Below are 23,780 nucleotides of genomic sequence, written 5' to 3'. Positions count from 1 at the left end.
GAAAGGAGGAAAGAGTTGACATGTTCAGTACTGTACTTACTTTCCCCATTGTTTGATTTTGAACTGTCCAATAACAACAAATCTTATTTCCATGTCTCAAAAAATGTTAACTGGATGCTAGTTCATTACAATGCAGGTTCTCCTTTTACTGTGTTGTTTCCTGACAGGCATTTTGGAACTGGGTAGAAAACTATCCAGATGAATTCACCATGCTCTACCAACGACCTCAGGCAGATATGGCAGGTACAAAGACAACTGATATTTTTTCAATCTTGTACAGCACCCTCTATAAATTGGTACTTATTTAGTGCTTTTATCTACGTTTTACCACTTTCAAAGTGCTTTATACTGGCTTACGTTCACCTATTCATGGACACATTCATACACGAAAGCCCCTTTCACAAACACATCCAGGTAAATTCCCGTGTATGGTGGCGCAAGATTTACTCGCGTCATTGCTTTCACGTATGTAGAGATATTCCGGGAATGACGCTGGTTGGACAATTTCACAGACCTGTCCCGTGTTGCCTACTGGCTCTCTCTGTGCAGGGAGGGCCGCTGGCGCGATTTTTTAAACCCGACAAACATTACGTCATTTTTGGTCGGCATCTGCTGTCACAATGTTGGTCAAATCCACCAGAGAGCACTTATGCTCTTTGGACGAATGATGATTCATTTCTGTAAAAAAAAAAAAACAAAATCAAGCCAAAACTCAAGGATTTTTTTTTAGTATTTCTTTGGGTGGATGTGGTTATGTAATTGGTTACAGTACAATATAAAATGACATAACTTTGTGCTCAGAAAAGAACATTGTTTAAAAAAACAAACATTGTAAACAGTTACTCACAATGTTACTCATTACTTGAGTATTCTTTTTTACTTGTACTCAAGTAATTTTTGGGATAAAAACTTTTACATGAGTAATATTATTTTGTAAGTAACGCCACTCTTACGTGAGTCAAATTTTTGGCTACTCTACCCACCTCTGGCAAAGACTACCCACCTCTGCACTAGGCATGTGCTAGTATGAGATTCTGATGGTAATAAAACCTTAAGCAAAAATATCACGGTTTTACAGTATCACGGTGTTACAATTAAGCCTCTAAAAAGTGTTACTTTGAGATATCTGGGTTTTAACTTTTTTTTTTTTCCATTGAACTAATTTTCAAAACAGCATATTACATACCTGTCAACCCGAGGCCGTTGGCAATCTTAGAAATATGACAAATTGGTGACTAATCTTACAACGTATATAGCGTGCAGTTTGGGGGAAAAAAAAGTAACTCAATTTTTTAAAATAATATGAATTTATTGGTAATATTGTAACATATTACCTGGTGCAATGAAAGAATAATCAATATCTTCAGCTACATCATGATTCTAAAATTTAACAGTGACTTTTGTTATAATTGTATGTAGCACTTTTGGCAATTTCTATCATGTCTTGATGGCTGCACTTCATAGCATTTCAGCTCGCAATTCAGTTTGACTTGAAGGTAGTTTGTTAGTGTGTCCAATTATAAATTTAAAAGGATAAAATGAACTTACCGATGCAATGAGTCAGGGAACATTTCTTTTGCTAATTCTGAGAAGTGATCAGCAATAGTTGCGGGCAAATTGTGTTTGGTAACAAATTGGCAGAATAAAATATCCGCTTTCGTCACTTTTCATTCTGTAGACTTTATCTTTATGACCAGTGTTGTTAATCTTACTTTAAAAAAGTAATTAATTACAGTTACAAATTACTTCTCCCAAAAAGTAAATGAGTTGGTAACTGAAAGTAAGAGTAATTAGTTACTTGGCAAAGTAACTGGTGTTACCTTTCATGTTTTTTCTTTAATTTTTTTCAAAAAACATAGTAACCTTTGTTTTGTCATTTAATTAGGGCTGCAGCTATCGAATATTTTAGTAATTGACTGAAAATCCTATCGATTAATCGAGTAATCAGATAAAACATATTTTTTTTAGGTAAAGAACAATTATAAATATACATGACAAAACAAGACATTTCATCTAATATTGACCCATTTTCACTCAATCAATGTCTTTATTTTCAATGTACATTTTTGAAAACAGCCAACAATTGCCTCTCAGATGTGACTAGAATAAAAAGACCAGTTCACTGCTTTCACTCCAAAAACTTTTAGATCTTATAAAAAAAATATATATATATTTCTTATCTAAAAATGCCATTATGCTTGATAACACACATCACTTAAAAGTTAGGTGTTTTTTCCAAGTGTTTCAATTGAATTTCCATTTGTGTCAAGCCATTTTTAAGTTCTAGTTAAGATTTAAGTTAGTCTAAACTGTAGGTCCTGCTAGGATTTTGAGTTTTTTGCAGTGTTCAAAATAAATGTATTGTAACATATCAGGATATAATAAGGCGGGGATATTTGCATGCGTTCCTGAATGCACCGCATGACGTGCGGGGGTGAGGGAGAGCGAGAGACTTGCCTTCCTATTGTTGTTGTCGTTCCACAAGTTCCCAAAAAATAAATAATTGCAACCTAACGAAGCAGGTGACTCTTTGTCAACGTTACAGTATGATACCTGCTGTATTGGAGCACATTAGGGACCAGTCCTACTTGGAGTTTTATCCAGCAATGACTACTGAGCTAAAATTGACAGTTAGCTTTATCATATTTTCATTTTACACCCTCATCACTCTACAGCGCTATGTTTTCACAGATTAAATAAAGCCTGTATGTAAGACACGTTAGCCTCGCATCGACAGTGGTCATAATTAATAGAAACCTAGCCCTCCGCAGGGTTAACATTACGTGAGCGAGTGACAGTAACGTTAATTGTATTTATTAGCGCTGAGAAGTGTTCTGCTTTAAGATGGCGGCTGTTTACCAACACCGCTGACTCTGTCATTTCGCATGTAGTTCAACATAGATGTGATATCTATGAGACGCATCAGATGCTACCTGCTACCACCGTAGCATCATGCGGCTAGTTTTTAGCAACCTTGGCATACTAGTTTGTCGCGCCCTCGGCTGCTGAAAGTTTTTTTTATATTTTTTTATTGCTTCTTCCTCTACGCACGTGACTTCAGCGCATTGTCCCGCATTAAAAGTAGTCCGGGCAAAACGTGATGCTTAGATCTGGCAAAATTAAGCGATTCGTCGAGGTGAATAAAATTACTCAGATCAGTTTTTACTCGAGTTATTCGAGTTGCTCGAGTATTCGTTTCAGCTCTACATTTAATGTTGTGAATCAGCTGAAAGTTGTTAAAATTGCTCCCGTTTTTGTATTTGTTCCCTTCTGTCTACTTTGGACATGTGAAAGTTTTTAAACTTTCATCATTTAAAGATAGATTGAAGTCAAGATTTTGCCTATTTAGGAGTATTTTGGACAAAAAGTTACTTGGGTTCGCTATGAAGTATGGCTGTCCCCAAACGACTAATTTTCTCCCGATTAGTCAGCCGACTATTTTTACGATTTTGCATGTAGTTCTATATGCTCCGTGCTCACTTGTACAAATTATGCCGAAACTGTACACTTTGACAGGTATGATATTAGCAGATTGGAACATAAGTAACATGAAATATTCAAAATAAAATTGACTGACTCACTGAGCAACAAACGGAGGGCTAGAGGTAAGCCCAGCAGTGAGGGATTTCTACCTTTGGGACATAAAAAACATACTAATACCATAGGAACGGTATGACAGAAAATTTTAGTGGTTTTGAAACCGTGACGTTTTCATACCACGGTATACCTTGAAACCAGTAACAGGCACATGTCTACTCTGTACCAAGTCCTATCGCATGATATTGCCTATTTTGTAATGTCACTTTTTTGCCGGAGATATGGTGTGTATTCATTGTTTGTGTGGTGTTCGCAGAAGCAGCTGAGAAGTTGTTTGACCTGGTGGATAGCTTTGCAGAGAGCCCCAAAAGAAAGGCTGCTGTGTGGCCACTTCAGATCATTCTCCTGATCCTCTGCCCGGAGATCACGCACACAATCTCCAAAGACACTGTGGAAGATAGTAAGGCCAACAAGGTGAGCGGGTGAAGGCAACTCAGAAGTAGAAGTAATCTACTTAAGTCACGGTCAATTATTGGCTCCTGTGTGTTTCTTGTTATGCTTGCAGAAACTGTTTCTGGACAGTTTACGGAAAGCTTTAGCCGGTCAGGGTGGCAGCAAACAGCTGATGGAGAGCGCTGCTATTGCCTGTGTAAAACTGTGTAAAGCTTCCACATATATTAACTGGGAGGATCATTCAACAATTTTCCTTCTTGTCCAGTCCATTGTCATGGATCTCAAGGTTTGAATGTTTGCTTAAGTTTTCTCCTTTTCCTTGTGTATTTGCTGAGAGCGGAAAAAGTTGTTTACTCCTGCGAGAAAGACAACAATTTGAATTTAAATTTGAATACACCTACTGCACTCTGTTCAAAATAATTTTGTTTATTTGAGACAACAGGCATATGGGTATTTTCTTTCTTCTGCTGTGAATTTAAATGACCTATTTTCACAATCATAGGGTGCACTGTATTATTACAAGGCACAGGCTGGTTTTTCGGTGACGTTTGGATGACGCAAGGCGCACCGCATTATTGGGCGCATGAAAAACATAGACTAGTATGCACGCTAGCTAGCATACACGCTATCATGTGTGCTAGCATTTTTTTTTTTTTTTTAAAGGCAACGGGAGCAAAACTGAGTTCAAGAATTTACCAAAGTACTCACATCAATCTTAATCAATTCACAAATCCAACAAAGTCCTTCAAAATCTCTGTATCTGAATCAAACAGCTGGGCTGGGTCTCCGTCAAACACAGCAGCAGAGTCAGTCTCCTTGCCGTGCCTCTCCTCCTCCTCAGAAATGATGCCGTTTTTGGCGAAAGTACGTCATTTGTCATCCATTGCTCCCACATCGATTGCATACCTGTCAACCCGAGGCCGTTGGCAATATTTCAAATAGTGATGTATGCTCTGACAAATTGGAGACTAATCTTACAACAATTTATTTAGCGTGAAATTTGAAACAAGAATAAAACTCAATTTTTAAAATAATATGAATTTATTGGTCATATTGTCACATATAACCTGGTGCAATCAAAGAACAATATCTTCAGCTACATCATGATTACTGAAATGTAACAGTGACTTTTGTTATAATTGTATGTAGCACTTTTGGCAATTTCTATCACGTCTTTTGATGGCTGCACTTCAGCGCGCAATTCAGTTTGACTTGAAGGTAGTTTGTTAGTGTGTCCAATTATAAATTAAAAAGGTCAATTGATAAAATTAACTTACCGGTGCAATCATTGAGTAAGGGAACATTTCTTTTGCCAATTCCGAGAAGTGATCAGCAATAGTTGCAGGCAAATTGTGTTCGGCAACAAATTGGCAGAATAAAATCTCCGCTTTTATCACTTTTAATTCTGCAGACTGCATCTTTATGACCAGTGTTGTTAATCTTACTTTAAAAAAGTAATTAATTTCAGTTACAAATTACTTCTCCCAAAAAGTAATTGAGTTAGTAACTCAGTTACCTGAATATAAGAGTAATTAGTTACTTGGCAAACTAACTGGTGTTACCTTTCATGTTTTTTTTCCATTAAAAAAATAAAATAAAAATAAAATACAAAAAAAACATAGTAACCTTTGCTTTGTTTGGAAGTCATTTAACTCATTCACTCCCAGCCATTTTCACCGGAGCAACCCCCTTCGCTCCCGACCGTTTTACTGGATTTTGACCGATTTTGCAAGGCCCACAGAAATTCTGTTCTATTGCTATATAAAAATGGAACCCACCAAAAGAAAGATTAGACTGTCTCCTTTCAGCAGGAACAAAAAGTTCATCTTTTTCCATTCTTAACAAATCAGTATTAGAAAATAGCTTAGTTTGAGCAATTTTCCATTTTTTGATGAAAAAAAACTGAAATTGAGCTTTTTGTAAAAGCATACATTTCAAACATAACTTTGACTTCAACACAGCTATTTTTTGCTTTTGCGACATCCCAAACATCTGAATAATGTTTTCATTCTACAAAATAACATAAACAACAAGACAAATAGAGCTTTTGATATCAAAGTTCCAATTTATTTACACATAACTAAACTATTGAACTGAGAGATGACGCTGTTGTAACCGCGGCTCTCACCCGGCCGTGCAACCCGACCATTCTGTTTCATTAAATCTGGTTACGCCTGGCGTCCTGTGTGGGTTAATTCTGGGGGGACCTGTGTAGTGAACACAACCTCATAACAGAATTCACCTAGGGAACTTGTGTGGGGCATGTGCCCTGTGTTTGACATCGTTCTTCACATTTTTCTCACGCTTCTTACTTCTTCCAACTTCCTTGTCCTGACTATTTCTCTTCTTTCACTTCTTTTCATGGTCCGATATGAGTTCCAATTGGTATGAGTACCAAATGCGCTACCTACCTCCAGTGGCCAGTTTTATTGCTTTAAAATGGATTTTCAGCATTGTGCTTTGGAGTGAAGTGGCATCAGAACCTAGAGATGTGTCTTGTGAAAAAAAACAAACAAACGTATAAGTACTGTACGTCTTTGGGACACCGAAACAATTAAAAATAGAACGTATGTATACGTTTTGGGGAGCAAATGAGTTAATGTTGTGAATCAACTGTTAAAGTTCCCATTTTTGCATTAGTTCCCTTCTGTCTACTTTCGACATATGAAAGTTTTAAAACTGTTTCGCCATTTAAAGATGCATTCAAGTCAAGATTTTGCCCATTTAGGAATATTTTAGATAAAAAGTTACTTAGATCGCTAGGAAGGTTTACTACAAGAGAGCCTTTCTGAGAAGTCTACTGCTTTAAAATGGCGGCTGTTTACTAATGCCGCCGAGTCTGTCATTTGGCATGTAGTTCTATATGCATGTGATATCTAGTGCAGCATCAAGTGGGCGTCAACCAATGTAACACATAGTAACGCACATTGTGTCGTTGCCAAAACGGTAACAAAATCCGAACGGAAAAAAAAAACGTAATGCACGAAAAACGTACAGATTTTAAAAGTACGGTATACACATTTAAAAATCAGTGCTCACTTGTACAAATTACGCGGACACCATACATCTTGACAGGTATGCGATTGCAACTTGACTTTGAACGCCCGGTTTACACCGATGTCCAGCGGTTGGAGTTCCATCGTCAAGCCTCCCGGAACGATGGCAAGCTCCGGGTGCATTAGATGCACTTGGTTTTTCACAGCGGGTGTGAGATGGGTGTGCATGAGTCACGGATCAGCAGGGAGGCTAATGCGTGGAAAAAAACATCCGGTTGCTTGACGTACATTTCCCTCAGCCTCTCTCTCATCTTGTCCTCGTCCATCCAGCCCTTTTGATTGGCCTTCAAGATGACACCGGCGGGAAACTTTTCTGTAGGCAGCGTCTTCCTCTTAAAAATTACCATAGATGTCCATTTCTTTTTGATTCGCGTAAGTTATAGCTTTGATTTTGAAATGGGCTTCATAAGCGTCTCTTTGCAGTAGATGCCATTTTCGAGGGTCCTTCGCCAAACCAATGTTGTTTAGCCTAACGCGCACACTCGAATGTTACAGCTACTGGGGGCATGACCCCTATCACACGTTATCTTCTCCCTTTAAGGTTCTAATGCAGATCTCACTTTTCAAAAATTGCTCAGACAGACACATTTTGGTACCAGGCGCACCACATTATTAGGCGCAATGTCCTTTATGACGAAAATCTTTGACGTTTAGGTGGGCCTAATGGTCGTGAAAATAGTAATAGTAGTTTGTCACGTCTGTTGCCGTCAATGGCAGCCATTGAGTTAAGTCCACTGACTCTAAATCTTTTTTTCTGTTCTTGAATAATCCACAGTTAAACATTTGTTTTGTGATGTTACATTTCCCCAGTTTACATTGCTATCAGTCATAGAAAATGTAGTGGACTTTCAACTCATTGTTTGTCAATATCAATAACAATGCTGCACCTTACCTAAGTAGTAACTCTTTGGAACTGATGATGGTTTGGATTATAGGTATTTACGTAATTTACCTTAAATTTGTTTTCAAATAAATAACCAATACTTTATTGCTTAAATCCATCTATTATACATTTTGTCTTAAATAACCACTGCTTTAATGTGAACCTAGAATAAAGTTATCCCCATTTGATGTCTTATGATCTCATCCTCTTGTCCCACAAGGCATTGCTGTTCAATCCAGCAAAACCCTTCTGGAGGGGAGCTGGCAGCCAAAATGCTGATGTTGAGCTCATGATGGACTGCTTTGTTTCCTGTTTCCGCATCAATCCTCACAACAACCAGCACTTTAAGGTGAATGCATTTATTTATTTATTATATAAGGACAGTACACAATAACGAACATCTATTTAGACACATCTAAAAGACGTAAATATGCCAGATTATAGCAAAATTGCTAACTTACATCTGCGGTTCTTAGGCAGGTAACGAACAGAAACCACAACAAGACATAAGAGAGAACAAGAGGTCTCGAGCAGAGGTCGACCAATATGGGATTTTCAAATGTCTACTTTCGACATGTGAAAATTTTAACTGTTTCATCCTTTAAAGATAGCCTCAAGTCAAGATTTTGCCGATTTAAGAGTATTTTAGATAAAAAGTTACTTAGTTTCGCTAGGAAGGTTCACAACAACAGAGCCTTTCTGAGAAGTTTACTGCTCTAAAATGGTGGCTGTTTACGAACGCTACCAAGTCTGTCATTTCGCATGTAGTTCTATATTCATGAGATATTTAGGCGTACTGTAGATTGTAAGCTGTCGGCTACAGTCAGGAAATATTGGAGCCACCTAACCTAGCATCGCGTTTGCTACAGCGTCACAACAAACACTCTTCCCTCTCCGTGTCTCTGACTTTTTTAATGTCATTCAACCAACGTATTAACGCACATTGTCTCGTTGCCGAAACGGTAACAAAATCCGAACGGAGAAAAAAAACATAATGCACGAAAAATGTACAGATTTTGAACGTAACGTACGGCGTACACATTTAAAAATCAGTGCTCACTTGTACAAATTATGCCGAGATCGTACGACTTGACAGGTATGAATTATAGTGGACCGTCACAGTTAGGTAGTAGCACTCTGTAGCACGGGACATCCAACTATCAGTGGTCAGGGCGAAGCTATGTGCTTAAGCGAAATCATCTTCGATGGCTTTGCGTGCCATTTCATAAATGTGGGGGATTACTTTGTTGGAGAAATATGTCCGCGAGAGAACAATGTAATGCGGGTCAAGCGTTGCAAATAAAATAACAAAGCCCGCCGTATATTTTCACTGGTGTCATCTTCGGGGTTGTCCTGCTCTGAGAAAGTGATCTGTGGGGGATGCCGGCTGAGGTGCGAGAGTCATGTTATAAATGTTGCCATTAGCATAGGGAACAAGCGCTGAACAATGCTTGCATATTGTTTTATTTATTTTTTTCCTCTCTATTTTCTCTCCCGCCACATTGTAGTCCATGGGGAAACCGAAATATTGCCACACCGCAGATTTGAAAGAAGCCAGTGCTTCCTCAAAATTCGGTCTCTCCACTCCTCCGCTCGCCATAGCTTTTTGTTTTCTGTCTTGATTCACTCTCACTGCACTCGTAAGCGAGAGACGGCGTTACTCGACTTCTATTACACAAGTGCTCGACAGCGATCGGACATTTACTTGCGGGGCGGGAATTTCTCCACAGCTGTGCTTCACGTCACACACAGGCACACAGAGCTCGACCAATTCATTCCACAAGTGTTCGAAATAAATTAATTGCAAAACTGAAAAAGCGCGATTCATAAAGGCGTATTGAACCATACAGGGCGAACCGTGTGGTTCGGCTTTGAACCGCGAACCGTTGCACTGCTCGTGTCATCACACAACGAAGAGTGTAGTGAGCGTCAGGAGAAAAAAAAAAAGGCTGCAGTCAAGTGTTATAATACTGGACCGGTAAATGGTATCTGCGCCCTTTTTGTTGGTACCTACCGATACCGATACCACCATTTCGGGCTAGATCGCCCCCACCCTGCCGATACTGGTAACGGTGCATCTTTAGTAAATACTATTAAAAATAATCATAATTACAATCATCGTAATAACAATATCAAAGGAAACAAGTCCTTTCATGCGCAAAATTTTAGCTTTTCGAGCACCGGACACATGAAAATGCAGAGATAGGAAGAACTTACCTTCCATAACACAGCGGGAACATGGCTACAAAAACACCCGGTCTCTGTGGTGGCACAAGCTTGGTTCCACATCTGCCTTCATGAACATGTTGTCCTTCCTTGTTGTGATGATAGTAGATGGAAGCGGTATTTCTAAATTGTGTTTTTTAAGGGATTTTGGTGAGTGATGTTACTCAGCTCCAGTGTTGTTTTGGATGGAGAAATTATTAAACGGAAGTTGCTAGCAGACATCTGGAAGTAAAATGGAAGTACCTCGGAAACTTGTCTATAGTCAAGTCCGGAAGTTGTAATAAAATATGTTTAAGGAAATAGTCATCCATTTCGTCTGTACTGTTACTTACGACATGCTTAAACAACTTCAAGTTAAATCGTGAAGGTAGTTGAAAAGAGTGACCTTTATTCAATTAAGTGATTGATCGTCTGGTTAATCGATTATTAAAAAAATCGTTAGTTGGAGCCCTACTGGTGCTTAATTACAAGACTACAAGACAGGACTTACTGTTGCTTTAATGCACATCTTAAAAAAATGTATTTTAGCCAATGAATTCAAATTTCTGATGACCATTGTTTTTTATTCAAAGGTCTGTTTGGCTTCCACGTCTCCTTCTACCTTCCACTTTGTCCTTGTCAACTCTTTGCACAGAATAATCACCAATGTAAGTCTCCAGTGGGCCATTTGACTTGAGGGAGTTTTTTAAATTGACATTATCACTTATTCTATGTGTTTTCATGCAGTCTCATCTGGACTGGTGGCCTAAGATCGATGCTGTGTATTGCTACTCTGGAGAGCTTCGCTTCATGTTCTCAGATACCCTCAGTAGAGTTTCCCAAAGCACCCACGCTCCTCTACGTATGACACCGGTGAGTACAAAATTACGGAAGGTAGAGAGTAACTAAGACAGTTTTGTTTTTCTCCTCGAATTTCTGAAGATTTGTTGACATCTCTGAGACTGGTATTTAGTGTTATAACACGAGCTTAAGCATTTTTGTGAATGTTACTGGGGCGTTATTATGGTGTTTAATTATTCTTATTATTTTTTTACGGTATCTCTCACAGAGTTTGACTTTCAAGGGGAAGGTGACAACTAGCCTTAAGTTCAAAGAGAAAACCACAGAACTGGATACGAGAAGTTACAAGTGCCTCCTTCTTGCTCTGGTCAAACTAATTCACGCTGACCCTAAACTCATGTTGCATGTGAGTAATAATACACTTTGGGTATTTTCAAGACTTTTCTTTCTTAAAATGACCCCTTTTTTCATATTGTTTTCTGTAGAACCCTGTGAAGCAAGCTCCAGAAATGCAGAGCAGCACAGCTGAGCTCATCATTGGTTTGGTGCAGCTAGTGCCTCTCACTAACACAACTCAACTCTCACAAGAAGCCATGGAGGTTTGAGGCAGATTTTTTTATTTTCTAATTTCTTTTCCAAATCAACTTTTACCTTTATGCTTTAAAATAAAGGTGTGGCTAGATTCTCATCAGCACACAGGCTTCTTAAAATCCCCATAGTCGTTGATGAACTCGAGGCCAATGGTTCTCAGCACACGCCCTAGAATAGCAATGCCGTCGTAGCACACCTAACTGCGTCACTGTAAAACGTACGTCTATCACTACATGCTTGGGTTCCCGCGTGTCTGTAAAAAATCTTAAAATGTCTTAAATTTAAAATCCGGATAATCAAGGTCTCAAGTTGTCAAACTATTTAATGGAAAAATGCAGTGGGTATTGAATTTCCAGATGATGCCTTGAATGCCAGGGAAATCACTGTAGTCTTGCCGTAAAACTTCTAATGCTGTATATTAGTTTTATTAACTCATTCGCTCCCAGCCATTTTCACCGGTGCAACCCCCTTCGCTCCCGGCCGTTTTACTGGATTTTGACTGATTTTGCAAGGCCCACAGAAAACTCTGTTCTATTGCTATATAAAAATGAACCCACCAAAAGAAAGATTAGACTGTCTTCTTTCAGCAGGAACAAAAAGTTCATCTTTTTCCATTCTTTACAAATCAGTATTAGAAAATAGCTTAGTTTGAGCAATTTTCCATTTTTTGATGAAAAAAAACAGAAATTGAGCTTTTTGTAAAAGCATACATTTCAAACATAACTTTGACTTTAACACAGCTATTTTTTGCTTTTGCGACATCCCAAACATCTGAATAATGTTTTCCTCAATGCAGGAAGTCACCTCTTTTTAATGGCGTTGGATTAAAAAAAAAAAAAAAATCAATCAATCGCTTCCACACACATCCAAGTGGTCCATTTCATTCAGGAGCATAAAATACCGCGGGAAATATGAAATAAACATGCTTTTTGCTGTCACAGGCACTTTAAAGCAACACTAGGTACATTTTCATCCTTTATAAAATGTTTTCATAACATATGTCATGATACTTCGACTGATAACTGGTTGAATGACATTTCTTTTATATCTGTATCGCTTTCACCGGCATTAATGTGCTGACTGCTTCACGGCATACGTCACTTTCCCCATTCATTATAAAGACGGAGGTCGATGTGAACGGTTTCGCGCAAGTTCTGTAAATATGGCAGGGCAACAAAAGATATACAAACTTTTGTGTTGAGGAGGGAAAAAAAAGGCTACCAGGATAAAAGGAAACTCAAGACTAAACATTGGCTTGGCTTTCACTTGATGGCGTGATGTCCCCCCCAACCGAACTTATCAGCGATGACGAGTCGGGTGGGGTGGGAGGTTTAGCCACACACCATGGTCACTTCCACCCTATCGGCCGGTCTGTCTGGCGGTCACTCTTCGGTCGCATCCCCGGCAATGAGCACTCCTGCCCGCAGCAGGGGAACGACGAGCCGAAACTTGCTGTCCGCCGGGGGCTGGGCGATCGGTGAAGGCTGTCACCCTCGCCGCCGTGTGTGACATGAGTCGGGGTAGCTTTGTTTGATTTTTCGTTTTCGAAAGGCGAAAAAGATTGGAACAGCCACCCGGCGGTCATTCTCCAGCTGCTTTCCCGGCAACGAGCACTCCTGCCCGCAGCAGGTGACTGACGAGCCGAAACTTGCTCGCCGCCCTGGGCTGGCCAATCCGTGAAGACAATCAAACCCGCCGCCGTGTGTGACATGAGTCGGAGTAGTTTTGTGTGATTTTTCGAAAGAAGAGAAAAAGACTTGGAAAAGCCACTCGGTTCTGGTTAGCACGTCGGCTAGCTGTCACGCCTCCTGTTTTGCTTAAGCTCTTTCCTCCGTCTCCGACAAAAATGACAAAAGCCGGACTTACTCCGGTGGCATAAAATACCATTCTGGATGTTAAGAAGTCGGCAATTTTGACCATTATGCAGTAATTTTCACCTGTTGTATTGAATAAATGTATTTTTAATATTTCATATTCCATTTAGCACAAGACTGTCATTTGTCATGACCATGCCATTTAGAGAGATTGAAACAATGTTGACATTTTGCTGCTGTCTGTTGCATTTTCCTCGTTCTGAATCTTCCCTCTCGATGGGCTGAATACTAAATCAGCTGAAATCGTTACCCTGCTGACGTCATCATCCAGCTGGGGAAGCTAGAGTGCAATAATGACAGGCGAAGCTAAACGGCAGATTAAAAGACTAGTTTCTCGTCAATTGCGCTTTGCCAAATTGTTGTATGTAGTCGAATTGTCTCAAACATTATTATGATATTTAAGATTTTTTTTTATGCTGTAACAGGCCCTTTAACGCAAAACACTTCGGCTTTTGTCCACCATCGTCGCTAAAATCGACCAAAACTGAAAAGTTACCTAGTGTTGCTTTCAGTGGTGGTTGGCTCCTGGTGAAGATAACAGCATCGCCTGGTGCAAAGTATGGATGTGACAGTATATCGAAAAAGTGATATATTGCGTTACTTCGTAGCCCAAAAGGTTATCGATATGCGTCATTTCATCACTTTGGACGTGTGCTTGTTGAGCCTTTTCGTCGGCTTTATGGCGGTTGACGATCTCAAAATTTTATTTCAAAACCTTTCCTTTCTCATTCTGGTTTTGTCACTTTTCCTATTATCCCTTCTTTTCAGGCTCTTCTAGTACTGCACCAGCCAGAGTCCATTGAACAGTGGAATCCTGACGCTCCGATAGAGACTTTCTGGGATATCAGGTACTCCAAATTGTATATTTGGGTAGATGCAATTGGAATCACTCAGCTCTGATATACATATAGTACCATAATATGTGGGCGATAAGCTGCTTTTTTACCCCCACTTGGAAATCTGCGGCTTATAGTCCAGTGTGGCTGGTTTCTGGATTTTTACAGGGTAATGAGCTGTCTTTTTGTGTAATTATCAATTTTGTGTATACAATGTGGAAACCTGTGACTAATTACCCATTTTTTTGGGGTCAAATTTGGTAGCTGTGGCTCATAGTCCAAAATTAATAGTATTTACTGTGTAACAAGGTTAATTTAACATAATATAAAAATATCTCAAGCAGGATAAAGGGGGACAGGATTCTCCTCGGAATAATTTCCAAGCGGCATACTTTAATGAAGGAAGATGTCTAAAGAACAAAACTCTCTTTTAATTTTAAGCAAGCAAGGAAATTATCCATTGCTGCATGGATGCGATGGTTCTATTGTTTGTACTAAGATCTTCGTTTAAAGGCAAACTACTGTATTAATCCTTTTAACCCCGCTTATGTTTCTTTTATTTAAACTTTTAAAGTCGCTATGTCCAACTGAATATATTTTTCAAACCTTAAGGATTTACAAATAGATGCACCTTATATTATATTTTTACTGATCCCTTCTCCAAATGCCTCCTTTTCTGAAGCTCATTCAATATGGAATGATTGACATCCCAGTAAACCCAACCATGTGATTAGTTTGGCGTTGAATTAATTCGTGAATGATTGATATCCTGGCGAACCAATCATATGATTAGTTTGATGTGGCCTAAGCAGCTTGCTCTTATTACATTCAAACTTTTTAGCTCCCATCACAACCAATTGTACAAGTATTATTAATATTTTTTAGCATAGCCTACCAACGCTGCCTGATTCTGGAACTTTGCTGTCTTAAAAAAATGCATCCAACTCTCATGAAAAGGCAGCAGTTGCGTGTAAAGTTGCTCATCTGCGCACCCAAGAACGAAACAGTGCATCCATGTTGCTCCTGAACGGACAGTGTTAGAGTGACAGTGGCTGAGACAGGCGGAGCCTCTTGGGGCGTCAGTCTCGTGAGTCTCGCTCTCCTGGAAGTGGCGACAATTTGATAGTCTAAAAAGTCACAAAAGTGAGAGCGAAGCGCGCCTGTGTGACTTGTGGTACCACGTGGTTCCCTTTCGTGGTTGAATTTTCCCCTATGCATTTTTTATATACTCCAGTTCGCTCGGCACAGTCTGGACGGAGATGCATTTACAGAACTCTTCAGAATTTTATAACAAAACCATTTTTGTTACGAATTCAAAACCTAGCAAGCTAAAATCTAAGTGAATTCCTGTTCAAGTTTCTTACAGATTTCAAATTTACTCCCAATAATTCTGCCTTTTGCTGTTGATTTTCATGTTGGAAAATGAAATGACACTCATTTAATTTCACACTGTTCCTTTTTTGTTTTCATGTCTACATTCTACTGTCTAAAACCTGGTCTAAAACGCAACTTTGCCTAGATGTAGTCAGCGTACAAAATAGAGTTCTGTGTTTTTTAACCTTTACTGAACCGCTGAGACTTACTGACTGAACCCCTAGGGTTTGATTGAACCGCATTTAAGAACCACAGATACAGTTATAGTTGGGCGTTAATGATGGCACTAAATCAGGGCTTATTTTAATCTGATTCATTCTCACATTTATGATACAAATTCTTATCCATTAGTTCACAGGTTTTGTTCCTCATCTGCCGGAAACTTATTGGCCAACAGATGGTTAATGGCACTGAAGTTCTCAAGTGGTTGCGAGAGATCCTCATCTGCAGGAATAAGTTTCTACTTAAGAACAAGGTAATGTCTGCTCTACTACACCCCAAATTGCTTCCATGAACCTGTAACTGAATAGTCTATGTTGGAAGTACCTGTACTATTGTGAACTGATGCAGGATTTCCCCTAAGATTTTTTTAAGCTGTGGCGGTGGTGGGGTGCAGCGGAGTCGGACCAGGTTGTGCTGCAGCAAAATTGTTTCACATCATTACAAATGAGAATTGTTTTTGGACAACATTTATTATTTCCAATAATAATAATTATAATCACTAGAAGAATTTATACTGATGCTTCGTCGTAGCTCACAGCTAAGGTACATGTATGGAAAGTGCGTAGCTGCTTACGGCTACATTACCCTTACGCAACAATACTTTTTTCTCGTGGCAATAGTACGATTTTAATCTTGGAAGTTGTTTTTTTTCTTTTCTTTATTTGGCCCTAATACTCAGTCATACCACATCACCACCACAATAATAGTCCTTCTGTTCATGGACAACTTTTATCTTTCCAAAATGCTCATCAGAAATTACAACCAGTGATTTCAGCAACAAATGCTATGCTAAGACGCAACGATTCGGGTCAAAGACACGCAAAGAACTTAAACGTTACGTCAAGTCCATATCAAGATCGTTTCCACAGGCTTAAACCAGAATTACAGCACATTCATTAAGTTGAAGTACCACACCTGTCAACCCGAGGCAGTTAGCAATCTTACAAATAGTGATGCATCCCCTTACAAGTTGGTGACTTATCTTACAACGTTGTATATAGCGTGCAATATGAAACAAAAATAAAACTCAATTTTTTAAATACTATGGATTTATGGGTAATATTGTCACATATAACCCCTGGTGCAATCAAAGAACAATATCTTCAGCTACATCATGATTACTAAAATTTAACAGTGACTTTTGTTATAATTGTATGTAGCACTTTTTAGCAATTTCTATCACCCCTTTTGATGGCTGCACTTCACGGCACTTCAGCTCGCAATTCAGGTTGACTTGAAGGTAGTTCGTTAGTGTGTCCAATTATAAATAAAAAGGTCAAGTCATAAAATGAACTTACCGATGCAATCTTTGAGTCAGGTAACATTTCTTTTGCTAATTCTGAGCAATAGTTGCAGGCAAATTGTGTTCGGCAACAAATTGGCAAATAAAATCTCCGCTTTTGTCAGTTTTCATCCTGCAGACTGCATCTTTATGACCAGAGTTGTTAATCTTACTTTTAAAAAGTAACTAAGTACAGTTACAAATTACTTCTCCCAAAAAGTAATTCAGTTAATAACTCAGTTACCTGAATGTAAGAGTAATTAGTTACTTAGCAAAGAAACTGGTGTTAACTTTCATGTTTTCTTTTTTTTTCATTAAAAACAAACAAACAAACAAACAAAAAAACAATAACATAGTAACCTTTGCTATGTTTGGAAGTCATTTAATGTTGTGAATCAACCGTTAAAGTTGTTAAAATTGCTCCAGTGTTTACTAACACTGCCGAATCTGTCATTTCGCATCTTGTTGTATATGCATGTGATATGTAGTGTAGCATCAAGTGCTCGTAGATTGTAGGCTGTCAGCTTCAGTTAAGAAAAATTGGAGCCGCCTAGCATCACGTTTGCAACAGCGTCTCAACACTTTTCCCTCCTTCCTACTCCCGCTCTTCTCTCTCCCTGTCTGAGTTTTCTCGCGTCATTCAACCAGCGTAGTAACACATAGTAACGCACATTATCTCGTTGCCGAAACGGTGACAAAATCCGAACTGAGGGGGGAAAAAAAGCAATGCACGAAAAACGTACAGATTTTGAACGTAAGGCGTACACATTTAAAAATCAGTGCTCACTTGTACAAATTACGCCGAAACCGTACAACTTCACAAGTATGAAGTACCTTCCTGTGGATTTTTGTCCTGATTTCCAACTCCGCGCCGACGTAGTAAGGCACAAGCTTGTAGCAGGAAAACCAGTGTGATTTTTTTGAAAAAGCGTGTAAAGTAACAATCATATTTGACGTTATTTCAGCCGACTTCAGAATAGTGCGTAAATAATGACTTATATATATTCATTTAAACGTCATGTTAAGTCATACAAATTATAAATTAGAACGTAGCTTTAAAAAAAAAAAAAAAATTGGTGTGGCGGTGCGCCACAATCTAAATCTTAATCTTAATGTAGGGGAAACCCTGTTATGTACAACTACATACATATAAGCAGTATTTAAAAGCAGGGTTCGTAGTGGAAATTTGAAAATGCCTGGATTTTACTGTCGTGTTTTCAAGGTTTGAAAAATGCTTGAATTTTGTGTAAAGTCTTTGAATATGCTTGGAAGTGTTAGACACACAGTATTTATCAACACCCTATCCGAGAGCCACTTTGCTCGGCTTTGTCGCCGCTAATCCTACTCAACTTCATAACTTGATCGACTCTGTGGTACAATACGGCGCTTTAAAGACGCCACGTAATTAAAGAGGCTTGCGTGATTATAGGACTTCTGAATGCAAGCTCATGTGGAGTCATGTGACTGCATTGTTATGTCTGATTGGTGAAACAGGTAGAGCAACTGTAAGCATCTCTGGCAAAAAATAAAGTGAAATTAATGTAGGATGAAGAAGAGAAAATGTAACGACTCTAATGTAGCCCAAAGTAGCAGAGTAACAGTAGTGTTTCTACTTCGAAAATCTCGTAAAGTAAAAGTAGATTTAGTAAAATTTTGGCATGGTAAAACTATTCTTACAAGTATTTTTTTTTTTCTCTAAAAGTTACTCAAGTAAATGTAACAGAGTAAATGTAACTCATTACTACCCACATCTATGTGTAAAACTTTTTTTTTTGCCTAAAACAGGAGTGTGCCACTGCTGGTGGAGGTATTCCAATCTGCAGGCAAGCTCAGACCAAGCTTGAAGTGTGTCTCTACATGTTCCTGTGGAGCCCAGACACAGAGGCCGTGTTAGTCGCCATGTCATGTTTCCGTCACCTTTGCGAAGAGGCTGACATTCGTAGTGCTGCTGACGAAGTGTCCGTCCAGGCCATCCTTCCCAACTACGCCACTTTTAGTGAATTGGCCTCAATCAGCAACATGATGGGAACAGGTTAGTCGAACGTAACTGATTCTTGTGAGCAAAACCAGTAGTTAAACAAACCTGATTCTCATGCTCAAAGTCAGGGTACTGAATCCAGGCCTAAAAAGTTCCAGAGTGTGTTTAAAAGTTCAGTTTTTCATCTTAGGTCGCTCAACATTGCAAAAGAGAGTCATGGCCTTGCTCAGGAGGATTGAGCATCCCACACCAGGAAACACAGAGGTAAGGTTATTGTAATCTTTCTGAGTGAAGTTGCAAAATGTTTTAGAGGCATGAATGTTGATGTTAACTTCATGATAATGTTTACTTGTGCAAAAATAATGAAATGCATTGTAAATAATTGACTTGAAGGGGATTTTTTGTTTATGAACCTAATTCGTTCTCTGTCTACTTTTAGGATCTGAAGCATTGCAAAGCCTAACAATGTTCCCTATTAAAATGGGAATAAATCAGTTTCAGCCAAAGATTGAAGTTATGTTTACCTTGTTTTATCGGTGTGGTTAAAATAGACACAGATATAATAGAAATCATACGCTATGAAGAAATGAAATTGTGTGTTTGCTACCAAAACACATGAACTTTGAGCTATTAATGTTTTTGCCTCTAGAAAAGCCACAACTGAGCTTTCTGGGTTCATGCGTGAACTGAGTTTAGCATTTATTTCTGGATTTTGTTTGTGAACCAGGTTATGCGCTTCTTTTAAAAATCTAAGAATGTCATCATGTATGTCCATCTCTGTTAACTTTTCTGTGTGTTTATTCTGCATAAAGGCTTGGGAAGACACATATGCTAAATGGGACCATGCAACAAAACAAATACTTAATTTTCCCAAAAACAAGGCCGATGATGGGCAGGTAGGTAAACTAAAGAGGGACCGGTTTCCTATTTCTATTTTTATGTGATTTTTATTACCGGTATACCATATTTGCAGGCATGAAAATCTCTCACCTTTCGGCGAAATTCGCCGTTTTGAAGTCAAAAAGGATGACCTACGTGAATCGTGTAGATCCGAGGAGAAAAAATTTTTAAGGGGGGGGGTCGTTTGTAGGCATGTGCCAGTTACCTTCACGGATTACCATGCTATGAAAACGTCGCGGTTACAAAACCACTAAAATTTTCCGTCATACAGTAGTACGTATTCGTTATTTTTCATGTGTCGAAAATGCAGCCAGAATTAGCTTGGCGCGGCAGCGCTTACCCCTTCCCCTGTTTGATGCTGCGTGTGTCAGGGACGCTATTCCAGCAAACCCAAAAACAAGCACTCCAAACGCAAGGCGTAAATTCTTCAATTTATTGATCTCTCAAATCGTGGTAACTGAAATATACCAAATGAATACATTTAAAACGTTGTACACTCGTATTTTTCCACATGTGAGTAGCTTCAACAGTTTAGCTTCATGAAAAAGTTCGTCAAAAACAAAACACACATTTTCAAATTCAATACACAAAGTTACTAAAAACTTACAAAGACGAATGATAGGCAAGGCTTAGCTAGGACAGCAACTTCATTGAGGTTAATCACAGCCGCTGAGAGAGAAACAAGTTTGTATGCGGGGAGGAAAAAAAAAAAAAACGTCAAAGATCGCTAATTGCGACAGATGATCTTGTACTAAGCACAAATTCACATTCGCTGGAGGAGGTAAAGTATCACTCCCAATTGTTTTTAGATGAATGCATTTGCCAGCATATTGAATTTAGTGAGTAATGGTTTTCGTTTTCATATTTTGTGGTATGACAAAGTTACTGCCATTCGTTGCAGCTTGCGTTGAACACTGCCGGAGCGTCCGGTGAAAAAATAGCTCCCGTTAAGGTAGCGTCAAGCTTGTGTATTTAACGGTAATATAAAAGCAGTGTTGTCAATAACGCGGTATCGTAATGCGTAACTAATCTGATTACTTTCTTTCAGTAAAGAACAATCTAACGCGTTCATTTTTCTAAATCAGTAATCTGAGTAAAATTACTTTCCTTGATGCCTGTGCGTTACTATTTTGTTATTGCCCCATAATGTGTGTAGAATGAAGAATACTGTAGTCATGGGAGTGACATCACATGTCACATTTTTTAATCGGGGATGGAACAAAAAGGGTCTCGTGTATTACCATGATGCGTGAGCGCTGGGAGTTTGCGGCCAAAACAACATAGCCTTGCTACCTCGCCAGGATGCAATGAAATAGGCAGGAGATATACTACAAACGGCTGCATTTGCACACTGGAAACACAGCCATTACTTCACATTTTTGTCCAGTAAAGATAACAAAAATATCCCCGTGCGCTGCAAACTTTGCGCTGGCTCAAAAAGACTGTCCACCGCTATAAGCATCCAATTCAAGCACCACTTGGAATTACAGCACAACAGGTAACACGACAGCCAGGACTTTTTGATACTGCTCGTGCTCAATCCTCGGTTCAAGCTCAGTTGTTGTTGAGGGTTTTGAAAGCTTAGGTTTAAAGAAATTCTAAATATCCATCTTGCCTCCTCAGCTGTAGTTTTGGCTAAGCAATGCAAACGGCTGTCTCTAAGGTTCTATAGTCACATGATCTGTTCGAAAAATAATTTGGACCTATTATGAAATACTTTGAATGATTCCTGTTCATTTTATTCATTTGTGTTGTTTGTTTTATTGCTCTAAAACTTTTATAGACAACATTTTAAGGGCCATATTCAATGGTCTTTATTTTAAAGGGGAAGTTCAGAATTTTTTACATTAGGCTTAATCTTTGAGTTAGCCGGGGTTTAATTAGTCGTTGGAAATGATTTGAACAAATTCTGTGCAGTTTGACAGTTATTTGTTAGTTTCAGGGCTCCGGAGTGGCTAAGCTAGCGCGAGTCAATGGTGGATGAAATCAACTCCTTCAACTAATTAAACCCCCGTTAACTCGAATATTAAGCCTTATGTGAAAAATTAAAATGGTCAAATTCGCCACATGTAGGACGTTTTGCCGACGGCGGACATTTTGGCAGAACGCCGGAACATATTTCCTCCACACCTTTCTCACCTTTTTAACCCCTGACCCATTTTCATGCCTGTATTTGTCATATTTAAAAGAAAACTACTTTGAGATGGTAATGGGGACATGTTTGTTCTTTCAAAGACACAAGCTCTTTATTTTATAAAGGAACCAGTATTATGCTGCTTTCACACTTGCCACATATTTTTTTCATCATCGCACAATGGGTCCCCAATCATACAAAGTCAATGTCATCGCGCGTGGAAAGGTATCCACACGTCTTCCACGTCGCGTGGTTGCCAATTTGACCAAATCGGCCACGCCCTGCGATGTCACATGATAAATTTTTGCGCCGTGGAGTTGATTGCTTGAAAAATAAATTGGACTGCCATATTACGAGAATTGGAGTTCGACCGAAATGGGTTTTTCAGGACTGATACCTGTACCGAATATTAGTTGTTAGAGGGGCTGATAATACATCATAATGATTTTGACAGGACACTGGACGCGGGGACAATCTATTAGGGGCCTATCTCCGTCAAAGCTGACCGTGTGGAAACACAAACAAAGAGCTTTTTGCGTTGAAAACTTTTGTGAATAAATGCTTAAATCCCTGAATTCTTTATAGATATGGACGTAAAACAGTCTCGATTCTTGGTTAAAAGCAAATAAAACGGGGAGTTAGCATTTATTTTACGGAAATATGTCGAATGTGGTGCTAGTCTTTAAGTCATTGTGGCGCCGCCTTGTCACCACAAAGAGCTTTTTACATTGAAATTCTTGTGAATAAATGCTTAAATCCCTGAATTCGTTATACATATGGACGTAAAACTGTCTTGATTCTTGGTTAAAAGCAAAAAAAAAAAAAACAGGCCTTTAGCATTTATTTTACGTAAATATGTCAGATGCGATGCTAGTCTGTTAGCCAATTTGTCGGCCTCTTAGTACAACAAAGAGCTTTTTGCGTTGAAAATTCTTGTGAATAAATGCTTAAATCCTTGAATTCTTCATCGAAATGGGGGTAAAAAACTCGATTCTTGGTTAAAAGCCAATAAAACGGGCAATTAGCATTTATTTTACGTAAATATGTCGAATGTGCTGCTAGTCTTCAAGCCACTGTAGCGCCGCCTTATCGCCACAAAGAGCTTTTTACGTTGAAATTCTTGTGAATAAATGCTTAAATACCTCAATTCTTTATAGATATGGACATAAAACTGTCTCGATTCTTGGTTAAAAGAAAATAAAACAGGCAGGTAACATTGATTTTACGTAAAAATGTTGTATGTGGTGCTAGTCTTTAAGTCATTGTGGCGCCGCCTTGTCACCACAAAGAGCTTTTTACATTGAAATACTTGTAAATAAATGCTTAAATTCCTGAATTCTTTATAAAAATGGATGTAAAACGGTCTCGATTCTTGGTTAAAAGCAAATAAAACGGGCAGTTAGCATTTATTTTACGGAAATATGTCGAATGTGGTGCTAGTCTTTAAGTCATTGTGGCGCCGCCTTGTCACCACAAAGAGCTTTTTACATTGAAATTCTTGTGAATAAATGCTTAAATCCCTGAATTCGTTATACATATGGACGTAAAACTGTCTTGATCCTTGGTTAAAAGCAAAAAAAAAAAAAAAAAAAAAAAACGGGCCTTTAGCATTTATTTTACGTAAATATGTCAGATGCGATGCTAGTCTGTTAGC

General features: G+C 38.8%; 1 protein-coding gene across 4 annotated transcripts in view; it reads left to right on the top strand.

The window, feature by feature from the left end:
* Nucleotides 1–23,780, top strand: part of nf1a (neurofibromin 1a) — a 172,839-nt gene that overhangs the window by 19,533 nt on the left and 129,526 nt on the right. For 3 of the 4 annotated variants that reach the window (XM_057839706.1, XM_057839707.1, XM_057839705.1), the window contains exons 7-19: nucleotides 168–243; nucleotides 3,854–4,011; nucleotides 4,103–4,276; nucleotides 8,150–8,278; nucleotides 10,728–10,802; nucleotides 10,882–11,007; nucleotides 11,204–11,341; nucleotides 11,421–11,534; nucleotides 14,169–14,248; nucleotides 15,962–16,085; nucleotides 18,900–19,146; nucleotides 19,283–19,356; nucleotides 19,905–19,988. In XM_057839706.1, coding sequence (XP_057695689.1) covers nucleotides 168–243; nucleotides 3,854–4,011; nucleotides 4,103–4,276; nucleotides 8,150–8,278; nucleotides 10,728–10,802; nucleotides 10,882–11,007; nucleotides 11,204–11,341; nucleotides 11,421–11,534; nucleotides 14,169–14,248; nucleotides 15,962–16,085; nucleotides 18,900–19,146; nucleotides 19,283–19,356; nucleotides 19,905–19,988 — 1,599 coding nt within the window. Of the gene's footprint in view, nucleotides 1–167; nucleotides 244–3,853; nucleotides 4,012–4,102; nucleotides 4,277–8,149; nucleotides 8,279–10,727; nucleotides 10,803–10,881; nucleotides 11,008–11,203; nucleotides 11,342–11,420; nucleotides 11,535–14,168; nucleotides 14,249–15,961; nucleotides 16,086–18,899; nucleotides 19,147–19,282; nucleotides 19,357–19,531; nucleotides 19,877–19,904; nucleotides 19,989–23,780 lie in introns of those variants that run through there. The other variant, XM_057839708.1, reaches the window with a different exon arrangement.

The sequence above is a fragment of the Corythoichthys intestinalis genome, chromosome 6 (genome assembly GCF_030265065.1).
Source record: "Corythoichthys intestinalis isolate RoL2023-P3 chromosome 6, ASM3026506v1, whole genome shotgun sequence".
In the NCBI taxonomy this organism is placed as follows: domain Eukaryota; kingdom Metazoa; phylum Chordata; class Actinopteri; order Syngnathiformes; family Syngnathidae; genus Corythoichthys; species Corythoichthys intestinalis.
This window is presented reverse-complemented; position numbering and strand designations above follow the sequence as displayed.